Raw genomic sequence first — 19,287 nt, 5'->3', positions numbered from 1 at the left:
AAGCTCCTGCAATGCAGGAATAACAACTATGCAGTTTCCCCTCCCCCTCGGTTTGTTTTAAAGGTAAAGGTAAAGGGACCCCTGACCATTAGGTCCAGTCGTGGCCGACTCTGGGATTGTGGCACTCATCTCGCTTTATTGGCGGAGGGAGCCGGCGTACAGCTTCCAGGTCATGTGGCCAGCATGACTAAGCCGCTTCTGGCAAACCAGAGCAGCGCATGGAAACGCCATTTACCTTCCCGCCGGAGCGGTCCCTATTTATCTACTTGCACTTTGACGTGCTTTCGAACTGCTAGGTGGGCAGGAGCAGGGACAAAGCAACGGGAGCTCACCACGTCGCGGGGATTCCAACCTTCTGATCGGCAAGTCCTAGCCCAGTAGTGTTACTTTCCTCATGTGTGAGCTAGAAGTTGCGTTGTAACACCATGAATCTGTAGTGTGGCCACAAGAAGACTATTTCTAGTTGCTGCATCTTCATAGTAAGCTGCCTTATACCTTTTACTGAAATATACCATTGACCTGTCTAGCTCAGTACTGGCTACACTGATTGGCAATGTCTGTCTGTTTTAGCTGGAGATGCTAGGAATTGAGCTTAGGACCTCCTCTTCAAAACAGTTAGGAATTAAATTGTTTAAAGTTGATTGCTTAAGTTGTAATCTCAAGTGCATGAAACTCAGTTTTGGATTGTTCCGTCTTACAAAAAAGGTATGTCTGCCAATAAAAACGCTATAAATATTATGCGTCAGTTTAGACCTTAAGTGCACCTGAGATGAGTCAACTGTATTTCCCGACCTCTCTTCCTCTGCTGTTTTATTCCAATGTTTATGTTTCAGAAACTAAATTTTAACAAGTATTTTGTTTGTAGAAGTCATGTTTTATTTTAAGAAAATGAATATTTAGCTTCTGACCACAGTTTAAAATCTTAAACAAGCCTGACAAGGCAAGCATCCTATTGATTTATCAAACACTTTGCTTTAAGGAGGTACAGACTTTAAAGGATACCATACCTAATGTTTTTTGTTTCTTTTTATGACATTTTTTTTAAACCCATGGTTTCCTCTGTTTTTCCCCCTGTAGGTGAAGCTGCTCTAAGAGGAGAACCCAGAATGCAGTCCCTCCCAGTATCAGCGGCTGTAACCAACCATAGGACAGGGCCACCCCCGATCAGTCCTTGCAAGAGGAGGTTCAGTATGGACCAAGGAGATGATGACCTAGACTGTGAAAACGAACACGTCTCTAAAATGAGTCGAATGTTCAGTCCCCATCTGTAAGTTTGCTTTACTATTTATATGGCTTCCAATGTGTTTTCACCCAGCTTTTTATTTTGTTTTGAAAAATGACAATCCACATGCACTGTTAGAAACTCAGATATAAAACCTAATTGCCAAATGGCACCTTAAACCTAGGTTACAATTGCCACAGTTGAAAGTCTAGGTACCGTTCCCCACCCCCCCCCATGGGATATCATCATCATTCATTTCATTTCCATCCTGCTTTATATTTTATATATCCTATGCTTTAAGACTCTCTACCCTGATGTGAGAATAGATGCTTTGCATTTTTAGTGTTTCCCCCCACTCCTCCTAAAGGCCAGGAACTTTTAGAACAGCTGCTCAGCAGACTGCACACAGCAACAGCTGCTCAAGCTGCAGTTGTTGCTAAACACTAGTTAACGTGCTTCCATTTTCACATGCCAGCAGAGTATTTCACTGTGCAGGTAAAATGTGGGTTACTAGAAAGAAAGAAAAACGGTTTTTCCATCCATTTAGTTTTCTCATTCCTAGAGAAGCAGCTGTAGCTGGCATGAAGTGTAGGCGCTGAGAGAATTCCTTTCATTCCTGACTAGAGGAAGTGATTGGAGTATTCCAGCCAGAGCCAACTTGATAACTGTGTACTGTTCCCTGCTGCCTCAGCTCAAGAAGCCCTCTGCATTCCACACATTCCACTCAGCTTTGGATTGTTGCATTCAGTCATAAGATGTGGACTGAGGCATTTTATCCTCAAATAAATCACAGCAGTGTTATTCAGAGGCCTGCAGATTGCAGGCTTGGAATTTCTTACAAATAAGAGCTTGAGTACCAAAGCAATAAAAACTCTCAGAAACAGTTCTCCCTTTCTTTCTTTCTTTCTTTCTTTCTTTCTTTCTTTCTTTCTTTCTTTCTTTCTTTTTTACGTGTGGTGATTACTCCCAGTTAAACTACTTAAAATGACTCCTTAGGAGTGAAATTTGTAATCACTGGGAGAAAAAAAACGAGAAATGAGTTACTCTGTTTCAACTGCCACACAACTTTAGATAGGAAAAAACGAGGCTATGTTTGAATTATTACATAATTTAGGAGAGGAAGGGAGGGGAACTATGTGACTTCCAAATTCACAAAAATAAAGGAAACGAAATACAACTAGCAATTGGGTAGATGGTTCCACTTCAGCATTTCAAACTCCTGTCTATCTGCAGAGTCATGCAACACCTTTAGAATCACTTTTCTCAACGCTATAAAGCAAAATTTTCATGGAGTTTTCACTCAAAACTATAATCATTTAGATTTTACAGAAATTCACTTTTTAACACTTGGACAACCATCAGATCCAGAAAGGGCTTTTATTAGCGGTACTGTAAATGTAAGAAACAAAATATTGTGCAAATATAGAGTTTGGCTTTTACTTTCTTATGTAATCAGGAAAAGCTGCCAACTTGCTGGCAACATTTAATGGTGTTACAAATAAGTTGGAAAATTTAAATTATATTGGGCCCTACTAGAAAAAACCCCAATGTAAAATATTTTGGCCATAAAGTAAAAAATAAATTACTCCTCTATTTTAATAAACTACATGTTAAGGGTTGTTCTTTTTTCTTCATTGGTGCCCCACTTGTTGGCAATTACAAAAGTCACTGTAGGATTAAATGAATATGTAGTCATCAGAAAGCTGAACTACCCTTTTGTATGTATGTATCAGTTTGTTTACAGCAGGAAGTAGGAATTTACATCCTGTCTGGTATAATAGGTGATAAATCATAAATACATTGGATAAAGAGTTTTTGGCTATCAGCATTTTCACTTGAATTCATTTTTTGTTAGTTCACAAAAGAGACCCTTTTTACGGTCCTCTACTTCCTGTGTGTATGTCTTCACTTTAAGCTAAATTCATATTGCATATGTGCATTGCAGACCTGCATTGTGTTAAATCATGCATACAGCCACAATTATATACTTAAGTGGTGTGATACACCTTCTAAGTTGTTGAATGCAGCTTTTAATGAGCTATGTTTACTCATCTTCCAGATAGTCTAGTCTACTGTAGGACTTCTGTCATTGAACATTACACGATAATAAAGCCAGTTTGCAACTCCTGAAAAAGCAAATGGAATGAAAAACATGTTGAAACTTTAAATGTGTGTGTGTATTGCATACAAAGTTCTGACAAACAGAATGTCTGATAGAATATTACTTATTTCCACAAAAAGCACTCTTCCATCAGTTTCAGATGCACGTTTAACTATGTACAGAGTTGTGTCTTAGTAAGGAAAATGGAAATTACCTGACAAAGGTGCAAGCCTTGCCTTGGTGCCATGTCCCACGTCAAGATAGGGACCCAGAAAACTGGTAGTATGTCATTCAGCCCAAAGCTGTAGAGCAGGCTTCCTCAGCATGGAAACCATCTATGTGTTTAAGACTGTAACCCCATCAGCCCCACCCAGGGTGCCATCTATTCCAAAAGACTTTCTGCCTCAGAAAAAGGCAAGTTGGAAAACTTATACAGCTTCACTAACGTATCACAGCTATTCAACTAAGGAGGAATAATAACATCAGCCTAAAAATAAGATTATATCTTGACTTCTGATTTCCACTAAAAAAATCATTTAGATTTCTTGGTGTAAGTTCCTGTGTATGTGGTTTCAGTGAAGATGCAAAGAGATCTTTTGGTGAGGAGTGGAGGAGAACTCATACCAACGGTCACCTTTAACCTGTGGGACCTTTCATAACCTTTAAAGATGCACCTGGTTTATTTTGGAGCAGCTTCTGTTTAATGTTGAAAGTGTCTGGATGTTGCAGTGCAAGTGTAACACTAATGCAGTGTTGTCCCTTTAAACAAAGGTCTCAGGCCTGACCTATGTTGTGTGGGTTTCTTGTTTGTCAGGCTGGAGGTATTTTCTCATTTTCACAGTTCAGCTGAAAACAAAGGCCTCCTTATCCTTGCAGGGAGCTCTTAAGAGCTGACATCAGCCTTTTCCCAGCAGGCATCATTTCTGCCTTAAGAGTCCTTGCACAGAGGCAGAAAGCTTGATAATCTCTCCTTAGGTCATTTTCTTTGCTATGTAACAAATAAAATGAGCAAACTCTGAAAGTATCAAAGAGTTAAGAAAGGAGTGGGGGAAGCCACAGCTGTGTGTGCTTTTAAAACTTATTCTTAGAGCCTGTAAATAGGAGGCTTTAACCTGTCTTTGCAGCAAGAAGAGGGTTGTATAGCAAGCCTTGATGGAATATTGTTAATTAACATTACATTTTTTTTCTTGTTGTTGCTAAGACCTCGTAATTACACAACACAACTGTAGAATATGCTTATGGTTTGGATTCAACCTTAAGTGGTTTCAGCATCTCTTTATTGGTAATATTGTAGGTAGAGTTTAGTGTATTAAAAATTAAGTGGTGAGCTGCAGAATTTCCTGGAATTCCATTGGTGGTTCATTTTGTTGTTGTTGTTGTTTAGTCGTTTAGTCGTGTCCGACTCTTCGTGACCCCATGGACCAGAGCACGCCAGGCACTCCTATCTTCCACTGCCTCCCGCAGTTTGGTCAGACTCATGTTTGTAGCTTCAAGAACACTGTCCAACCATCTCGTTCTCTGTCGTCCCCTTCTTGTGCCCTCAATCTTTCCCAACATCAGGGTCTTTTGGTGGTTCATTAGGGAGAGGATTTCTAGTGGTCCAACTTTGACTGGACTCTTGTGCTGTGCCTCTGACTGTGTGGTGCATATGATTGATGTAGCCTTTAGCTTTATGTTGTTCTGCAAAGAACTAATGCAAGCTTGGAGGTGGGTGTGCTCTACATGGGCCATGCAATGCACTGTTGGCATGATAAGCACCAAGCCATTGTTTTTAATAAGGTGCCAAAATCCTGTTCTTTATTGTTCTTCTCCTGCTCACTTCAGGAGCAGCTGCTATTAAAAATTGGGTTTTTTTTATGTGTTTACGGCTGTTCTGTGACTTGTCATTTCGGTTTAGTGAGTATTTTTACCAATGTTACCATGTGAGTGAAATGCAAACCTTCAAAAACAGCACTTATGGTTGAATAGCTTGGGTGATGATGGAATGAATGAATCAGTTATTCTTTTCTCATGGGCAACCTAAGAGTGTATGCTTGTTGGCATAAGGCAATTTTTATTCCTCCTTTGCCTTCTTATTGCAAATAGTGTCTTCTCTCTGCATATTGAAAGCCATATTATTCTTGTTTCTGTTGAGGTTATATCTAAGTTGCTGCTCTTCGGGTTGCAATTTTTAATAATTGATATACTGGACTGCATATATTTTGTTAAGAACTTGATCTCATGAGGATTTCAGGTAAATTATTTGTTGTTAAATAATAACAAATTATTATTACATGTCTGGTCTTTTGGTTCCAGACAATTTTTTTGGGAAATTGGCATGTACTATAAAGACCAAGTTCACCTCCATGTGTGACATTGTTCTTATGCAGAGACTATCTTCACACAGATGCATGCACATCTCATGAATGAACTGTAGCACAGGAGTTTTGCCCGTACACACCTTTGGACAGCATATGTATTCTACTTCGTGAATCTCCCAATCTTTTCCATAGCCCATGGCTTCAAAATAAAGGACCAGCTGGGGAAATGCAGGTGGGATGACACAGAGACTGTGGCAGTTAAGTAAGTTTCTGTCCTCCTTACTCTTACTATAAACCAATTGTAAATGATTTGCTCAAGCTGACAATTACCGTCTTCGCTGGAATGGTTCCAAGAGTGAACATAATCTACCAGCTCACCACATGAAGGTGTTTTCTTGTTTCTTAAACATGTGCTAAGTTGTGCAGTACAGACAGTGGTTTGGTTGTTGCTTCAGTCCTAGATGCTGACTTGTTTTGTTGCTTTAAAATGAAGGCAGTAGTTTTTACCTGTTGATCCAGGCGTTGTTTCAGCATTTTGCTACTATTGCTTTGTTGTTTGTATTCGGTGGTAGGTGGTGTATTTTATTTATTTGTTTGTTGTGATATTTTAAAACTTTGTTTTCTGGGCAAGCTTGTCCAAAGCAACTCATGGTATTTAAACCATCTATGAACTATTAATAGACAGGCCTGTTAAAAACAAAACAAAAGAGCATCTGGACAATGCATAAACAAAACCTGCCTCAAAGATGTAATATTTTTATAATACACGTTTTTAGAGCCTCCTGCAGTGTATTAACATGACACAGATTTGACGGGAGATAACCCTGCAACCATAGTGGCACTGCCCACCTCACTGACCTAGGAGAGAAAATGGACACTGAAGTAGAGTCTCTGATGCTGATCTCAGTGTGTGGGCAGCAAAGAGCTTGAGCCCAAACTATTTAACACTTAAAACCAGGACTTTAAATTGGGCGTGGAAACACCCTGGCAACCAGTGATGCTTGTATTGCAGTGATGTCATTGATGCCGGCTGCCTCACCCCTCCTGACCTCCTAGGAGAAGCAATATAAATGTATTAAATGGTTCTACAGTGTTTACCACAAGATATGTGATGGTTAAGTAGAAAAGGCATACGCTGTGTGAAATGTGATATTTTTAAAAAATAATAAAGATGGCCACAGTATGATTATTGAACCCATGCTACTATAATATAGTAAAGGTAACGGTACCCCTGACAATTAAGTCCAGTCGTGGACGACCATGGGGTTGCAGCGCTCATCTCGCTTTACTGGCCAAGGGAGCTGGCGTTTGTCGGCAGAAAGATTCCGGGTCATGTGGCCAGCATGACTAAGCCGCTTCTGGCAAAACTAGAGCAGTGCATAGAAACGCCGTTTACCTTCCCACTGGAGCGGTGTCTATTTATCTACTTGCACTTTGACGTGCTTTCAAACTGCTAGGTTGGCAGGAGTAGGGACCAAACAACGGGAGCTCACCCTGTTGCGGGGATTCGAACCACCGACCTTCTGATCAGCAAGCCCTAGGCTCTGTGGTTTAGACCACAGTGCCACCTGCGCCCCTTGCTATAATATACATCATTGTATGAAAATGTAGTGCACATGTCTCTCTTATTACATTTAAACTTACAAGCAAGAGCCAAAGTAGGCATACAATAACCCTATAAGTACCTTCTACATACCATGTTGTATATGGGTGCGAACAGTTCACCACCACCACCACTGTAGAGAAAATATCGCTAAAACAGTGTGAATGTGTCTTTACATGGGACAGCGGTGCCTGCCGTCCTTAAGGAGGCAGTAGTGCAACCCTATTGTTTTAGATAGCTAACGTCTAGTTGTTAACATTCCCTTTTTGAGCAAGGTGGCTGAGCATTGTGGTTGCACAATGGCGCACATTCTTGGAGGGTACTGGTTTATATAGAATGCTCCCATTCTGGTTTTCACTTGGCTTTGGGATTGAACCAACCTTGGTTGCCCTGATGGGAGAGAGCAGCGTAAGAAAAGTTTAGCGGCCTTGGAAGTAATTGACCATGGTATCTTCCTGGACTTGCTCTGCGAGATAATAATTGGGAGAATTGGAGGTTAGTTTCATAGAATAGCATTAGGGTATTTGCCTGTCACCCCTGTGGCAACTGCACTTGGAGCCCATGCTACAGGAAGTCATTGGGAACATCATAAGGAGTATGCTGATTAGACCCAGGTCTGTTTCTCTGTGATATCTGGGTACAGTGGTGGGATAGATGAGAGCCAATAAATTGAAACACAATAAAACTGTCTGAGATATAGGTCAGTTATAGGTCACTACAACAGTAGTGGATGGGGTTGCACTCCCTTTGAAGGAAGAGTCTAGGAGTCTTCCTTGACCCATCATTGTGACTGGGGGCTTAGTTTGCATGGTGGTTTGCATTGCTTTCTACCAGTTTTGGATGATGCACCAGCTATGGCCATTCCTTAACAGGGACAGCTTATTACACTGCGTCATGCATTGGTCACCTTGTGTAGGATTATTGCAATATGTTGTATGTGGGGTTACTCTTAAAATAGATTAGGAAGCTGCAACTGGGGCAGCAGAATGGGACAACATGACTTTGTGGCTGGGGTTACCTAAACAACTTGGGACAACGATATTTGAAGGATTGCCTTATACCTGTCTGCTCACTGTCATCTACAGGGCCCCATCTGGAGCTACATGGAGGTTCATTCCATGGCAGCTTGGACTACCGTATTTTTCGCTCTATAACACGCACCAGACCATAACACGCACGTAGTTTTTAGAGGAGGAAAACAAGAAAAAAAATATTCTAAACGAAATAGTGGATATATTATTTTTGTGGTTCATGCTGTGGCCACAGACATGTGATCTGACAGTGAGTTTGGAGTAGCCCAGTGCAAAAATCCTGAGGATCCATGTGGATCCATGCTTTGTAACCACAGAGGAGGGAAGGAAGGGGAACCATGGATCCTCTGCTCACGACTGCAGCAGATCCCCCCTGCCGCCCGCAGGCATTCGCTCCATAACACGCACAGACATTTCCCCTTACTTTCTAGGAGGAAAAAAGTGAGTGTTATGGTGCAAAAAATACGGTAGGTCCTTCAGCACAGTAGCTCTTGCCTTGTGGAATATTCTACCCATTGTAGTTATGCAGGCTCTGAAATTTTATAAATTTCATTGGGTGCTGTAAACTTATTATTTTTACAAGCTTTCGCAAAAGGATAAAGTTACTTGTAGGCAGTATTGATTTTTTAAATATTTTTTACTTGCTTTGGTTTTATTATTGCGTTTCATACCACAATGGTGGTATTGTGATACTAAGCAAACAAATAATCAATGCAAACAAATAAAGGGGGACAATGTACACCAGATCTAACAAAACACCACTGGTTACCGTTCTGTATACATGCTGGTCCCATTCATTTCAACTGAGTCTATATGCATGCTAACTTCACAGGGTTGCTCTAGATTGTGTGCTGTAAGCTTATGGAGCACAAGTTTTAAACTTGCTCCTTTTCGTTCAATCATTTTCCCAGATGTTTCCTGCAGTTTGACAGATGTACCGTTTACTAGAAAGTTGCACTCCTGAGAGTTTGAATGTTATGGACACTGTTGCTATAGACAATGACTGTAAAGTCAGGATTTGGAATAAAACCTTATGTTTTCTTTTAGTTGAATAAGAATTTTTTTCCCTAGACAAAAAGTGATGGACTTGAGAATATTCTTTTGTTTGGTCTTATACTGCAATCTGCTACAATATCCCCACCTCCAAACTGGCATTAATTCTGCCTAAAACTGCCAAGTGTTAACACTCACTCAGGAGCAGGATTCTGGAGTGCTAAAAGGTTACACAAGTTGTTTTGGCTCTAATCTTGAATCTTTAAGCCAATTAAGATACTTCAGTTCAATATTTGACAATGATTAAACATTTTATCATTACTACCTCTTTATTACCCCATTTGAAATTTTAGGGTAACTTGGGGGGGGGGGGAGTTTCACATACTGTTTGTTCACTGAGATCATAGTTGAGGCCCTCTTGATAGTGATGCAGCCATCAGAAATCCAACCTTGTGGCTACCTGCATGAGGGCCTTGCTGTTGGTGGCGCCAACCATGTGGAATAACACTCCCCACCCCCACCCCGGAAATAATGGCAAGTGCCAACTTTGTTCTGCTTTTAATGTATGTTTAAAACTCACTTGTTTCCCTCAAGCATTTCTGGGCCATTAATACTGAACTGTTGCGGAAAGCCTGCAGCTGGATAATGTTCTACAGTGGTTATTGAACTACATTAGACTTTGTATTGTTTTGCATTGCTGTATTTTGGTTTTTTTGTATATAAATCAGTATATAAGTGTTTAATAAATAAATATATTTTAAGACCAGAAGCCTGCATTCTGTGCTGAAACATTAAGAGAACGGCAATTTGTGGGATATCTAAGTGGATTTCCCCCTCCCCACAGTCTATAAAGATAATTTCTTTAACATACCATTGACCGGTCAAATATAAGGGCCTCCCATTTTAATGTACCTTCATGATTTATTTCACACTGGGCAGCGTTAGAAGATTTTCCTCTATTCTGTTGTTTAATGTGCATATTTAAGAGTGCAATCCTAAATGAGCTGAATGTGTGTGAAGTGACCCTTCCAAAACTCATTACTGGTTAGGGTGGGAGTTGTGGGATGGGTGTAGGATCCTGTTTTCCTTAATTTCCATTTTTTAATTCTAATGAGGCATTAATTATGCCAGTTTCACACGGGCAAAAAATGAAATTAACTTGAATTGAATGGAAACAAGGTTACCACGCCTGACCGCAAGTGGTAGTTCTGTGCCCCTGGAACCGAGCAGGCAACTCCACAGAAAGGCATCTCCATTTCTTCCTAATTTCCTCCAGCTAATGGATCTGCAGGTTAGGACTACACTATCTGGATATTTCCCCCTCCTTTGTGATTTAGTTTTATTATTTGACATTGCCCAGATCAGAAATCACTATAGGCTCTATCAACATTATTTCCCTGTTTGTGATGCATTAGAAGACTATTGTTGTTTAGTTGTTTAGTCGTGTCCAACTCTTCGTGACTCCATGGACCAGAGCATGCCAGGCACTTCTGTCCTCCACCGCCTCCCACAGCTTGGTCAAACTCATGCTGGTAGCCTCGAGAACACTGTTCAACCATCTCGTCCTCTGTCGTCCCCTTCTCCTTGTGCCCTCAATCTTTCCCAACATCGGGTCTTTTCCAGGGAGTCTTCTCTTCTCATGAGGTGGCCAAAGTATTGGAGCCTCAGCTTCACGATCTGTTCATCAGTGAGCACTCAGGGCTGATTTCCTTCAGAATGGATAGAAGACTCTAGCTTAATACAAACCAGCATTCTCATTCGGTGGAAGGAGGAAAGAAGGGAAGCAGGAGTGATCAGCACTGATTCTTGTTCTGATTTAAGGACTTAAATCAGTCAACACTGAGCACTCTTTCACTCAGGGCAGCCTGATGGACAAATCTGCATGTCTGATTTATGGATTGATTTACTGGTTAATTAGTTTGATTAGGTTAGCTCTCTTTTCATTTTGTTTTTAGTATTGTGAATAGAAATATATTGCCGTGGTCCAGGTTCTTATCCCAACTTTTGAGATTTGACTGCTTCAGGGGTAGCCAAAGTGGTGCCTTTGGACTCGAGTTCCAATCCACTCTGACCCATTGGCTGTGATCGCAGGGGCTGATGGGAACTGACAACCACATTGACTACCCCTGGACTGTGTGAGAGCCCTCACTGGCTCTTAGCCATCTTGAAAATGAGTGTGGAGACTGAGTTAGGTTTTTTCTTGAAAGGAATCTCAAGGTGCACACTAACTTCCATCCTTCAACGGAGATAGTTTACTGCCTTGCCTTTTGTAGTTTTCCTTTGAAAATGTGGTGGTCAAGCTAGTATTTGAACTTGATATAATAATCCACGAAATGTGCCTTTTAACATGCATACCAAAATTCATTCCACTGCACAAATGCTCAAATAGACTAATTGCATTGCATAAGAACATAAGAAAAGCCTATTGGGTCAGGCCAATGGTCCATTTAGTCCAGCATCCTGTTCTTACACTGGCCAACCAGATGCAGGTTTCCCGCAGGCGAGCAGGATTTGAGCACAATAACACTCTCCCCTCCTGTGATTCCTAGCAACTTGTATTCAGAAGAGTTACTGCTGCCAACTGTAGAGGCAGAGCACATCCATCATGGCCCTTTAAAGCCATCCAGGTTGGTGGCCATCACTGCCTCCTGTGGCTTGAAGAAGTACTTTCTTTTATCTGTCCAGAATCTTCCAACATTCACCTTCTTCATTGGATGAAGGCAGCCAAATGTAGATATGGAGCGCTGAATAGGCCAATGGTTTGATCAAGGGCTGCATTTGGGATGCTTAAACTGTCTTGGCAAGCAACGGAAGCGAACATTTACAAAGCCAAACCTGCCTGGGTTGACCCCCAAAAGGGCCACATGGAGGTTGTTGTAGGCAGAGTGCCAGCTTGCTGCTTTCGTTGCTGTGCCACGTCGTCTTCCTTCTTTGGCGATCACTTGTAGCCAAGTAAGATTGTCTTCCATGAACACGGTTTTAACAGTGTGTCCGTAAATGACTGTGGAGGCCAATGATGGATCTGCACCTCCTACAATGAGGACATAGGTTTCGGGGCAGGAGTTGATCACGGTGAGGATTTGCCAAACGTGCCTTCCTCTCAGTTTGTTTCTCCCTTTCATCCTAAATCTGTGCTTCCTCAAAGTCCATGACGCCTTCGGTAAAGGATGTTCTCCAGTTGGAGCACTCTCAGGCCAATGAATCCCAGTTGTCGGTGTTTATCCCTCATTTTTTAAGATTAGTCTTGAGGGCATCTTTAAACCTCTTTTTTTGTCCATCAGCATTATGCTTACCATTCTTAAGTTGGGAATAGAGTGGTTGCTTTGGAAGACTATAATCAGACATGACCAAGTTGATGTTGAAGAATCATTGCTTTGACACTGGTGATCTTTGCTTCTTCCAGTACACCGACATTTGTTTGCCTGCCCCTTCCCAAGTGATATGTAAAATTCTCTGGAGACACCATGTAAAGTACAGTGCAGTCCTCTAGTTGCACTGATGACTGGTGCAGTGGGGAAGTACTAGCTTTATTACATATTTTGTGTCTTTCTTTTGTATTTTTATGTTGTGAACTGCCTTGTGAACCTCGGATGAAGGGCAGCTAGCTAGCTAAATAAATAAATAAATAAATAAGGCTTATTCTTCCCAGGTGTTGGTGCTTAGGGAACTTTAAGCCTACTTTGGTTCCCCTATGGTTTTGCTTTCTTCTCTCCTCTTCCACCCCCCCTTTTCTTTTGATCTTTTAGCCACCAGCTAACCTGTCTCCATGGGGGAGACCCAAAGCACAGTTCCCCCTCCCCTTTTTGGTGGAGACAAGGGGGAGAAACTCACTTCCGCAAGCATGAAAACCTCGCTCTGGAAGAGAAGGGAGGTTTCCCCAGAGATGGTGTTCAACAAGTGCAGCAGAAATCCATCCTTGTTGCTTTTGAGTACAGCTTATCCTGGAGGGAAAAGCTCTTATTTTGAAATGACTTCTGCCTGCTGAGCTTTTTGTGCAGGGAAGGGCCTGCCAAGTTTGTGAGGCCCAAGGCTTTCTTGTGGGAGGACGCAGGGCTGTCTTCATGCTCTTTGGCAATGATTAAAGTGAGGTTAGTACAAAAAAAGGGGGGGAGGGAGAGCTTTCATTTTATTCCCTGATCCTTGCTTTTTCATACCAGATGGCAGTGCCATATTTTCAGCTGTAATTAATTTAAACTAAGTGCTGAACAGAGAAGTAGAAGAGTGGATCAGTAGCTCTCTTTTGGAGAGGGAGCAGTGATTTTCTTCCCAATTATACATCAGATTCATGTTGCTAACACCTTTAGTCACCCTCCTTAGTTTGTGAAGAAAAGAGGAGCTCAGTGACTGTAACTATTGCTAAACAGTGAATCTCATGCTGTTAGACTTCAGTGTACGCAAAGGTGTTATTTTTCTAATTGGGACAAGGCAGACTCAGGTGGCAATGAAATGTTATTGTCATGTGACAGCCTGCAAAATGTAATGGTGCATTTTTGAAGTCAGGGTACGAGGAGTTGTGTGGTCTTCTCTTGAGCCATTCACCTTTTCCTACACACAGGTTAATCTTTATTATGTTTTAAATGTGGTTGCAAATGTTTTCCTATCCTCAGTTGGGAATATGGATTAAGCACCTATTGCACGTGGTTGTCCAATGCAACATTTCTCCCTTTACCCCATCCCTGCTCCCAAACCACACATCAAATATCAGTGTGCACATGGTTTCCTACATTTGGAGAGGAGAGACTGGGGTCAGTTCCTTCAGTGCATGAGATAGATTGAGAGGATTTCATCCTGTGGCGGGTGGGTTGGTGCAAAGGTAGGTGCAAGCATGTTTTAGTTTAATGTTTTTCATTAAAGAAAATTGTAAGAAATAAAAAGTAAGTGGGTGAAGTTTCTGATTTCATTTATTCAACCTCTTCCTTTAGATTTTTGCAGGACAATTCTATTATTAGTCACTTAAGTGCATAAAAAATACCACAAAACATATATATAAGGGACAGCAGAAACTGAGCTGTCTTTTTAGATTTTCTGCTTTGCTTTCACACTATATGAGTTTTATGTAGCAGAATGTAAAAGAATTAAAGTATAAGCTGTTTTGTAAACAAAAAATGAATGTATGCTTTAAACTTTACATGGTTAGTTAGGCTATATATATTCAAGCATTGCATGCCTACAGTTACTTTGCCTGTGTGGCTGCGCACCAAATTATATACAGAGCTGAATTCTATTTACCATTTTTTTCATCAGTTCAGCAGGCAGCTGACTGAATCAGGGAGTTATATGTGATTAATTATAACCTCAGGAGGTAGGCAACATGTGACCTGAGTTTGACTTTTATGTAGCTTGTGAGCTCTTGCTCAAACTCCTGAGAACTCCAAACATTTTTTTTTCTATATAAAAAAAATACAGATTCAGATTAGGCTAGAGACCCCTAAATCACAAGTGATTATTGTGGATGGTTCACCAGTGCTTGTTCATCTCTGTATTTGGGTTGGGAATGGAGAACCACTAACCCAGGTTGCCAACACTTCCAAGGCTACCACTTGAATAAAATATTGGGGGGGGGACAGTTAAGCCCTACTCCACATAATTGATCACAAGACATCACACACACACACCATTTGAATGGCAATACTAATCAATTTTGGGGGGGCAGCCCCCAAATATTTTAGTGGGGGCAAAGGGACCTTGACCCCACCAAGCTGGCTCCTGTGAACACTTCACGGAACATCATAGCATCTAGAAGATCTTCCATTTTGTAGCCTTCTGAATTCAAAGTTGACACTTTTCCTTTATTTTTTTAAGGGAAGCAAATACTGTGAAACAGCTACCCAACTATTGGAACCCAACAGAAGTGTCTTAGTCCTGTCTGTGGCTTTTGGTTCCAGATCACCTGGAGTTCAGTTGTTTGTTTATAAATGTGCTTGGCAATATTACTATATTGTGCAGCATTGATTTTGCTGACTGGCAGCAGCTCTCCAGAGTATTGAGCTGGGTCCCCTCCCAGCCCTACCCAGATGTGTTGAGGTTTGAACCTGGGACCCTTCTGCAATGCAACACATAGGCTCTTCCACTGAGCTGCAGCCCTGTCTCAATCAGGTGATTACTTTTATGCTATAATCTCATTAAGCCTGGTGTGGGAACATTATACTGTTCTGAGAGAGAGCTGCCTTACTGCATATGGAAATTTACATCTCTGTTTGCGTATAGCTATGTGGATTAGTAGTAGCATTTTCTGGAAAATGGTACGTAATAAAACAATGGAAATCCATGGATATCCTGCATGTGTTCTGGGGCTTAGCCTTGACTCGAATAATTTAGCCCTGAATTTCCAAGTATGTCTTTGGCAACTGCTATGAGATAGATGATAGAATGATAGATAGATGATAGATAGATAGATAGATAGATAGATAGATAGATAGATAGATAGATGATAGATAGATAGATAGATGGGTAGATAGATAGACAGATTTGGCTATAGGTTGCATGTAGGTGTGTAAGTGACCAAATCACAATTTCACCCTAAATTTGAATATATGCAAACAGCAAGAGCTTTTCTGCCCTTTGCTAATAAAAGGTCCCGTTTGCTGATATCATTCCCTTCCAATTACCTAGGGCAGAGGTTTTCAACCTTTTTGAGTCCATGGCTCCCTTTACCAACTGCATTCTTTCTGCATGGTTACGTCTGTGGGGCTCAGGAGCCCAGTTATGTCACCCCTTGCCTGCAGAGCTGGCAGCCTCTCACCCTTTTTTGAACACCCTCCCTTGTGGAGTGTTCCCTCAGCCTCCTCTCCTCTCGGCTCTCCCCTCTCCTTGGGAGTTCTCCAGGTAGCTGTTGCAGCTACCCCTGGTTTCTGCACTGCCTCAGCTCCTGACAACCAGCACCTCATGGCCAGCCCCAGAAGAACCATTTGCCTAGGGAGCTTGTAGCCAGGGCTGCTGCAACAAACATCTGTGCAAGCCTTTGGGAGGCAGAGACATGAGAGGGCATCAGAGGAGGGAGGGAAGGAAAGAAAGAGGGACAGCGGCCAGTGTTGTCTGTGGCACCCCTAACCACCATTCAATGCACCTCAGGGTGCCATGGCACACTGGTTGAACACCACTGACCTGGTGCTCTGTTCTTTACTAATTTATATTGATTTTTCACAACTTTTAGCTTCCTCTGATAAAGATGCAGTGTTGTTGAGGAATGTGTCTTGTGCTACCTTAAAGACTAACAATTGTGGCATAATCTTTTGTGGACCACAGTCCATTTCATAAGGAGACGAAGATCTCTAAGGAAAGGCACTTTTAGAGAAAACTGGTTTTGTTTTACTACATACATTCGTATTTATTGTATTTTCTGCTGAATACATATTTGACATTATGATGAGGACTTACAACCTGAATGGAAAATGGCATTAGAATGGAGTTAATATTTCTTAATGTCACTTTGTTGTACAGTTCTCTGGGGAGGGGAAAGTGGCAACTGTTTTGTTTTGGATCTGTATATTTTAAAAAAGATATAGAGAAAGAAAGAAAAGAAATATCTCCAGCCAGCTCCATGTTTATATTGTAAGGAAGAAATTGGAATGGTGAAGGGGTGGAGCTTCCTAATTTTCATTCACTCATTTTTGCAAAAGGGAAGGGCTTGCTATCTCTTGTTTGTTGTTCTCTTCTTATGTTATGTGTATACTGATACAGATCACCCATTATGGACTTACCTTCTGATATTGAGGCAAAACAGTGATATGTGTATATTTGCTAACTTACACATAGCAATTTTCTATTACCTGGATGTGTTCATTATCAGAGTGTTAATTCTTCGGTGTTCTGTTAATATTGACTATTTAAAAAATAATATTTTCAGTCACTATGATAGCAAATAATTTTACATGTGCTGGAAGAATGAAGCAGAAAATACTAACTGAAACCGGTGCTTGGCATTTGGATGCAACTTTCCAGAACAACATCTGGAGATCTACTGTTTCTCCAGCCTAGCATATATAGGTCCTTTACCTTTACCTTTATATAGTTTGCAAAAAAAGGTTGTTTGTGTTCAATGTAATCCCACATTCAGTGCAAAGCGCCACTGTATGGCATGCAGAGTTGTGCCGTAGGCATGAAGAAAACTCCCAAAGCTTTCAATATTTGAGTTCCCTGATTATTCTAAGCAATTAAAGATGCCCTTTAACCTGTGCAAATAACGCCACAAAAGTGCGTAGCCTGCATGAATGTCCTGAAATGGAAGGGGGACCCAGCCAAGTCTCTTAATTTACAATTCTTTTTCAGGATAGGATACCACAAGAGTGGCTATTTACAAGCTGGATTTTAAGCCTTACAGAATATGTTGCTCAACAGGGTATATTTTCATTTTACATCAGCTGTCAGGATGTGAAGTTAAAGAAAGTAAAAAGCAAATATGGTGGTACCTCCGGTTAAGAAATTAATTCATTCTGGAGGTCTGTTCTTAACCTGAAGCACCACTTTAGCTAATGGGGCCTTATGTTGCTGCTGCTCCGCCGGAGCACGATTTCTGTTCTCATCCTGAAGCAAAGTTCTTAACCCGAGGTAATATTTCTGGGTTAGCGGAGTCTGTAACCTGAAGCGTATGTAACCTGAAGTGTATGTAACCCGAGGTACCACTGTACGCATAATATGGTTCCTTATTTCTGGAGATTTTTGGACTTTCATCAGTCAATTCACACATAAAGTTATGTTTCAAACTGCTAACTGGATGGCCTCTTTCAGGTTAATTATGCTTGTACATAAATAATTTATTTCTTTTTTGTTGTTGGTTTGAACTGCATTAAGAATACACAGAAAAAGTTAAAATTAATATTTGAGCTTAAGCAGGGCAGCAAAAAGCTGCCAGTTGCTTTTGGGATTACAAAATAAATAAACAAATCTCCATCTACATGGGAATGCCCCCCCCCCCCCGATACTGGGCATTGCTTATTAGTCTGAACTAATAAATGTGTGTATGAGACACAGATATGACTGATTTCTGCAAAAAATGGGCTTTTGTTTACCAAGTTGGTGTGTGTGCAGAAGATGTAAATTCATATGTGCTATTTTCTTTGTCACAGTAGTTACTTTTAATTCTATTTTATTTAACTTTGGGTGGTATCTAGCAAAGGTTACCTGTTAGTATAAATACTTCCATCTGTGCAATGAGACTCTTTGCCCTCTAAATCTGCTCTGAAGGGTTGGGGAACACCCAGAACAGATTTAGCAGAGGGATCAAAGAGATTCAAACTTGGTTGCACAGGTGGAAATTCTTCCACTAATGTCTTCATTAGATGCAACCCTATTTTTCTATTACATAAGTATGACAAATTAAAAAGGGAACAAAATAACTTTTGAGATTTTTAAACAGGCTATTTAGTACCTCCAGCGCTGAGAGCCTTTTGGCGGTTCCTTCACTACGAGAAGCCAAGTTACAGTAAACCAGGCAGAGGGCCTTCTTGGTGGTGGCGCCCACCCTGGTGAACGCCCTCCCATCAGATATCAAGGAAATAAACAACTACCTGACTTTTAGAAGACATCTGAGGGCAGCCCTGTTTAGGGAAGTTTTTAATGTTTGATGTTCTATTGTATTTTTAATATTTTGTTGGAAGCTGCCCAGAGTGACTGGGGAAACCCAGCCAGATGGGCAGGGTATAAATAATATATGATGATGATGATGATGATGATGATGATGATGATGATTAGTAGTAGTAGTAGTAGTAAAATAGTAAGCAGTTTATAAATGCTTTTAAATTAAACAAATAAAATAGTTTTGCAAGTGGGATACGCTAAGCCTGGATTGCCATTGTAAAAATAGTTTAAGACATATTATATAGTGGTTACATATAGAGTTAAATTATCACTGCATTAATTGGTAACAGGATTATTCATTTCCTCATCCAGTGTTTTAATAATATGTTAGAAAGGAGCAGTAGTATAAAATGGCTGCTTTTGAAAGCTGTTTAGGGTTCTGGACAAGGTCAGCTAGGAGGTCTTCCAGTTGGCTTTAAGTGGACAAATGCAACTATTTCTGGCTCCTTTTCTGTATTTTA

General features: G+C 40.9%; 1 protein-coding gene across 4 annotated transcripts in view; it reads left to right on the top strand.

Annotated features, from left to right (window-relative positions):
• Window positions 1-19,287, top strand: part of VGLL4 (vestigial like family member 4) — a 96,444-nt gene that overhangs the window by 61,186 nt on the left and 15,971 nt on the right. For 2 of the 4 annotated variants that reach the window (XM_053377661.1, XM_053377660.1), the window contains one exon: window positions 1,078-1,267. The exons of 1 other annotated variant lie outside the window; for it this stretch is intronic. In XM_053377661.1, the coding sequence (XP_053233636.1) occupies window positions 1,078-1,267 (190 nt within the window). Of the gene's footprint in view, window positions 1-1,077; window positions 1,268-13,221; window positions 13,339-19,287 lie in introns of those variants that run through there. One more of the 4 variants, XM_053377662.1, reaches the window with a different exon arrangement.

This window comes from Podarcis raffonei, chromosome 2, assembly GCF_027172205.1.
Source record: "Podarcis raffonei isolate rPodRaf1 chromosome 2, rPodRaf1.pri, whole genome shotgun sequence".
In the NCBI taxonomy this organism is placed as follows: Eukaryota; Metazoa; Chordata; class Lepidosauria; order Squamata; family Lacertidae; genus Podarcis; species Podarcis raffonei.
The sequence above is the reverse complement of the archived record's forward strand: the minus strand, read 5'-3'. Positions and strand labels throughout refer to the sequence as shown.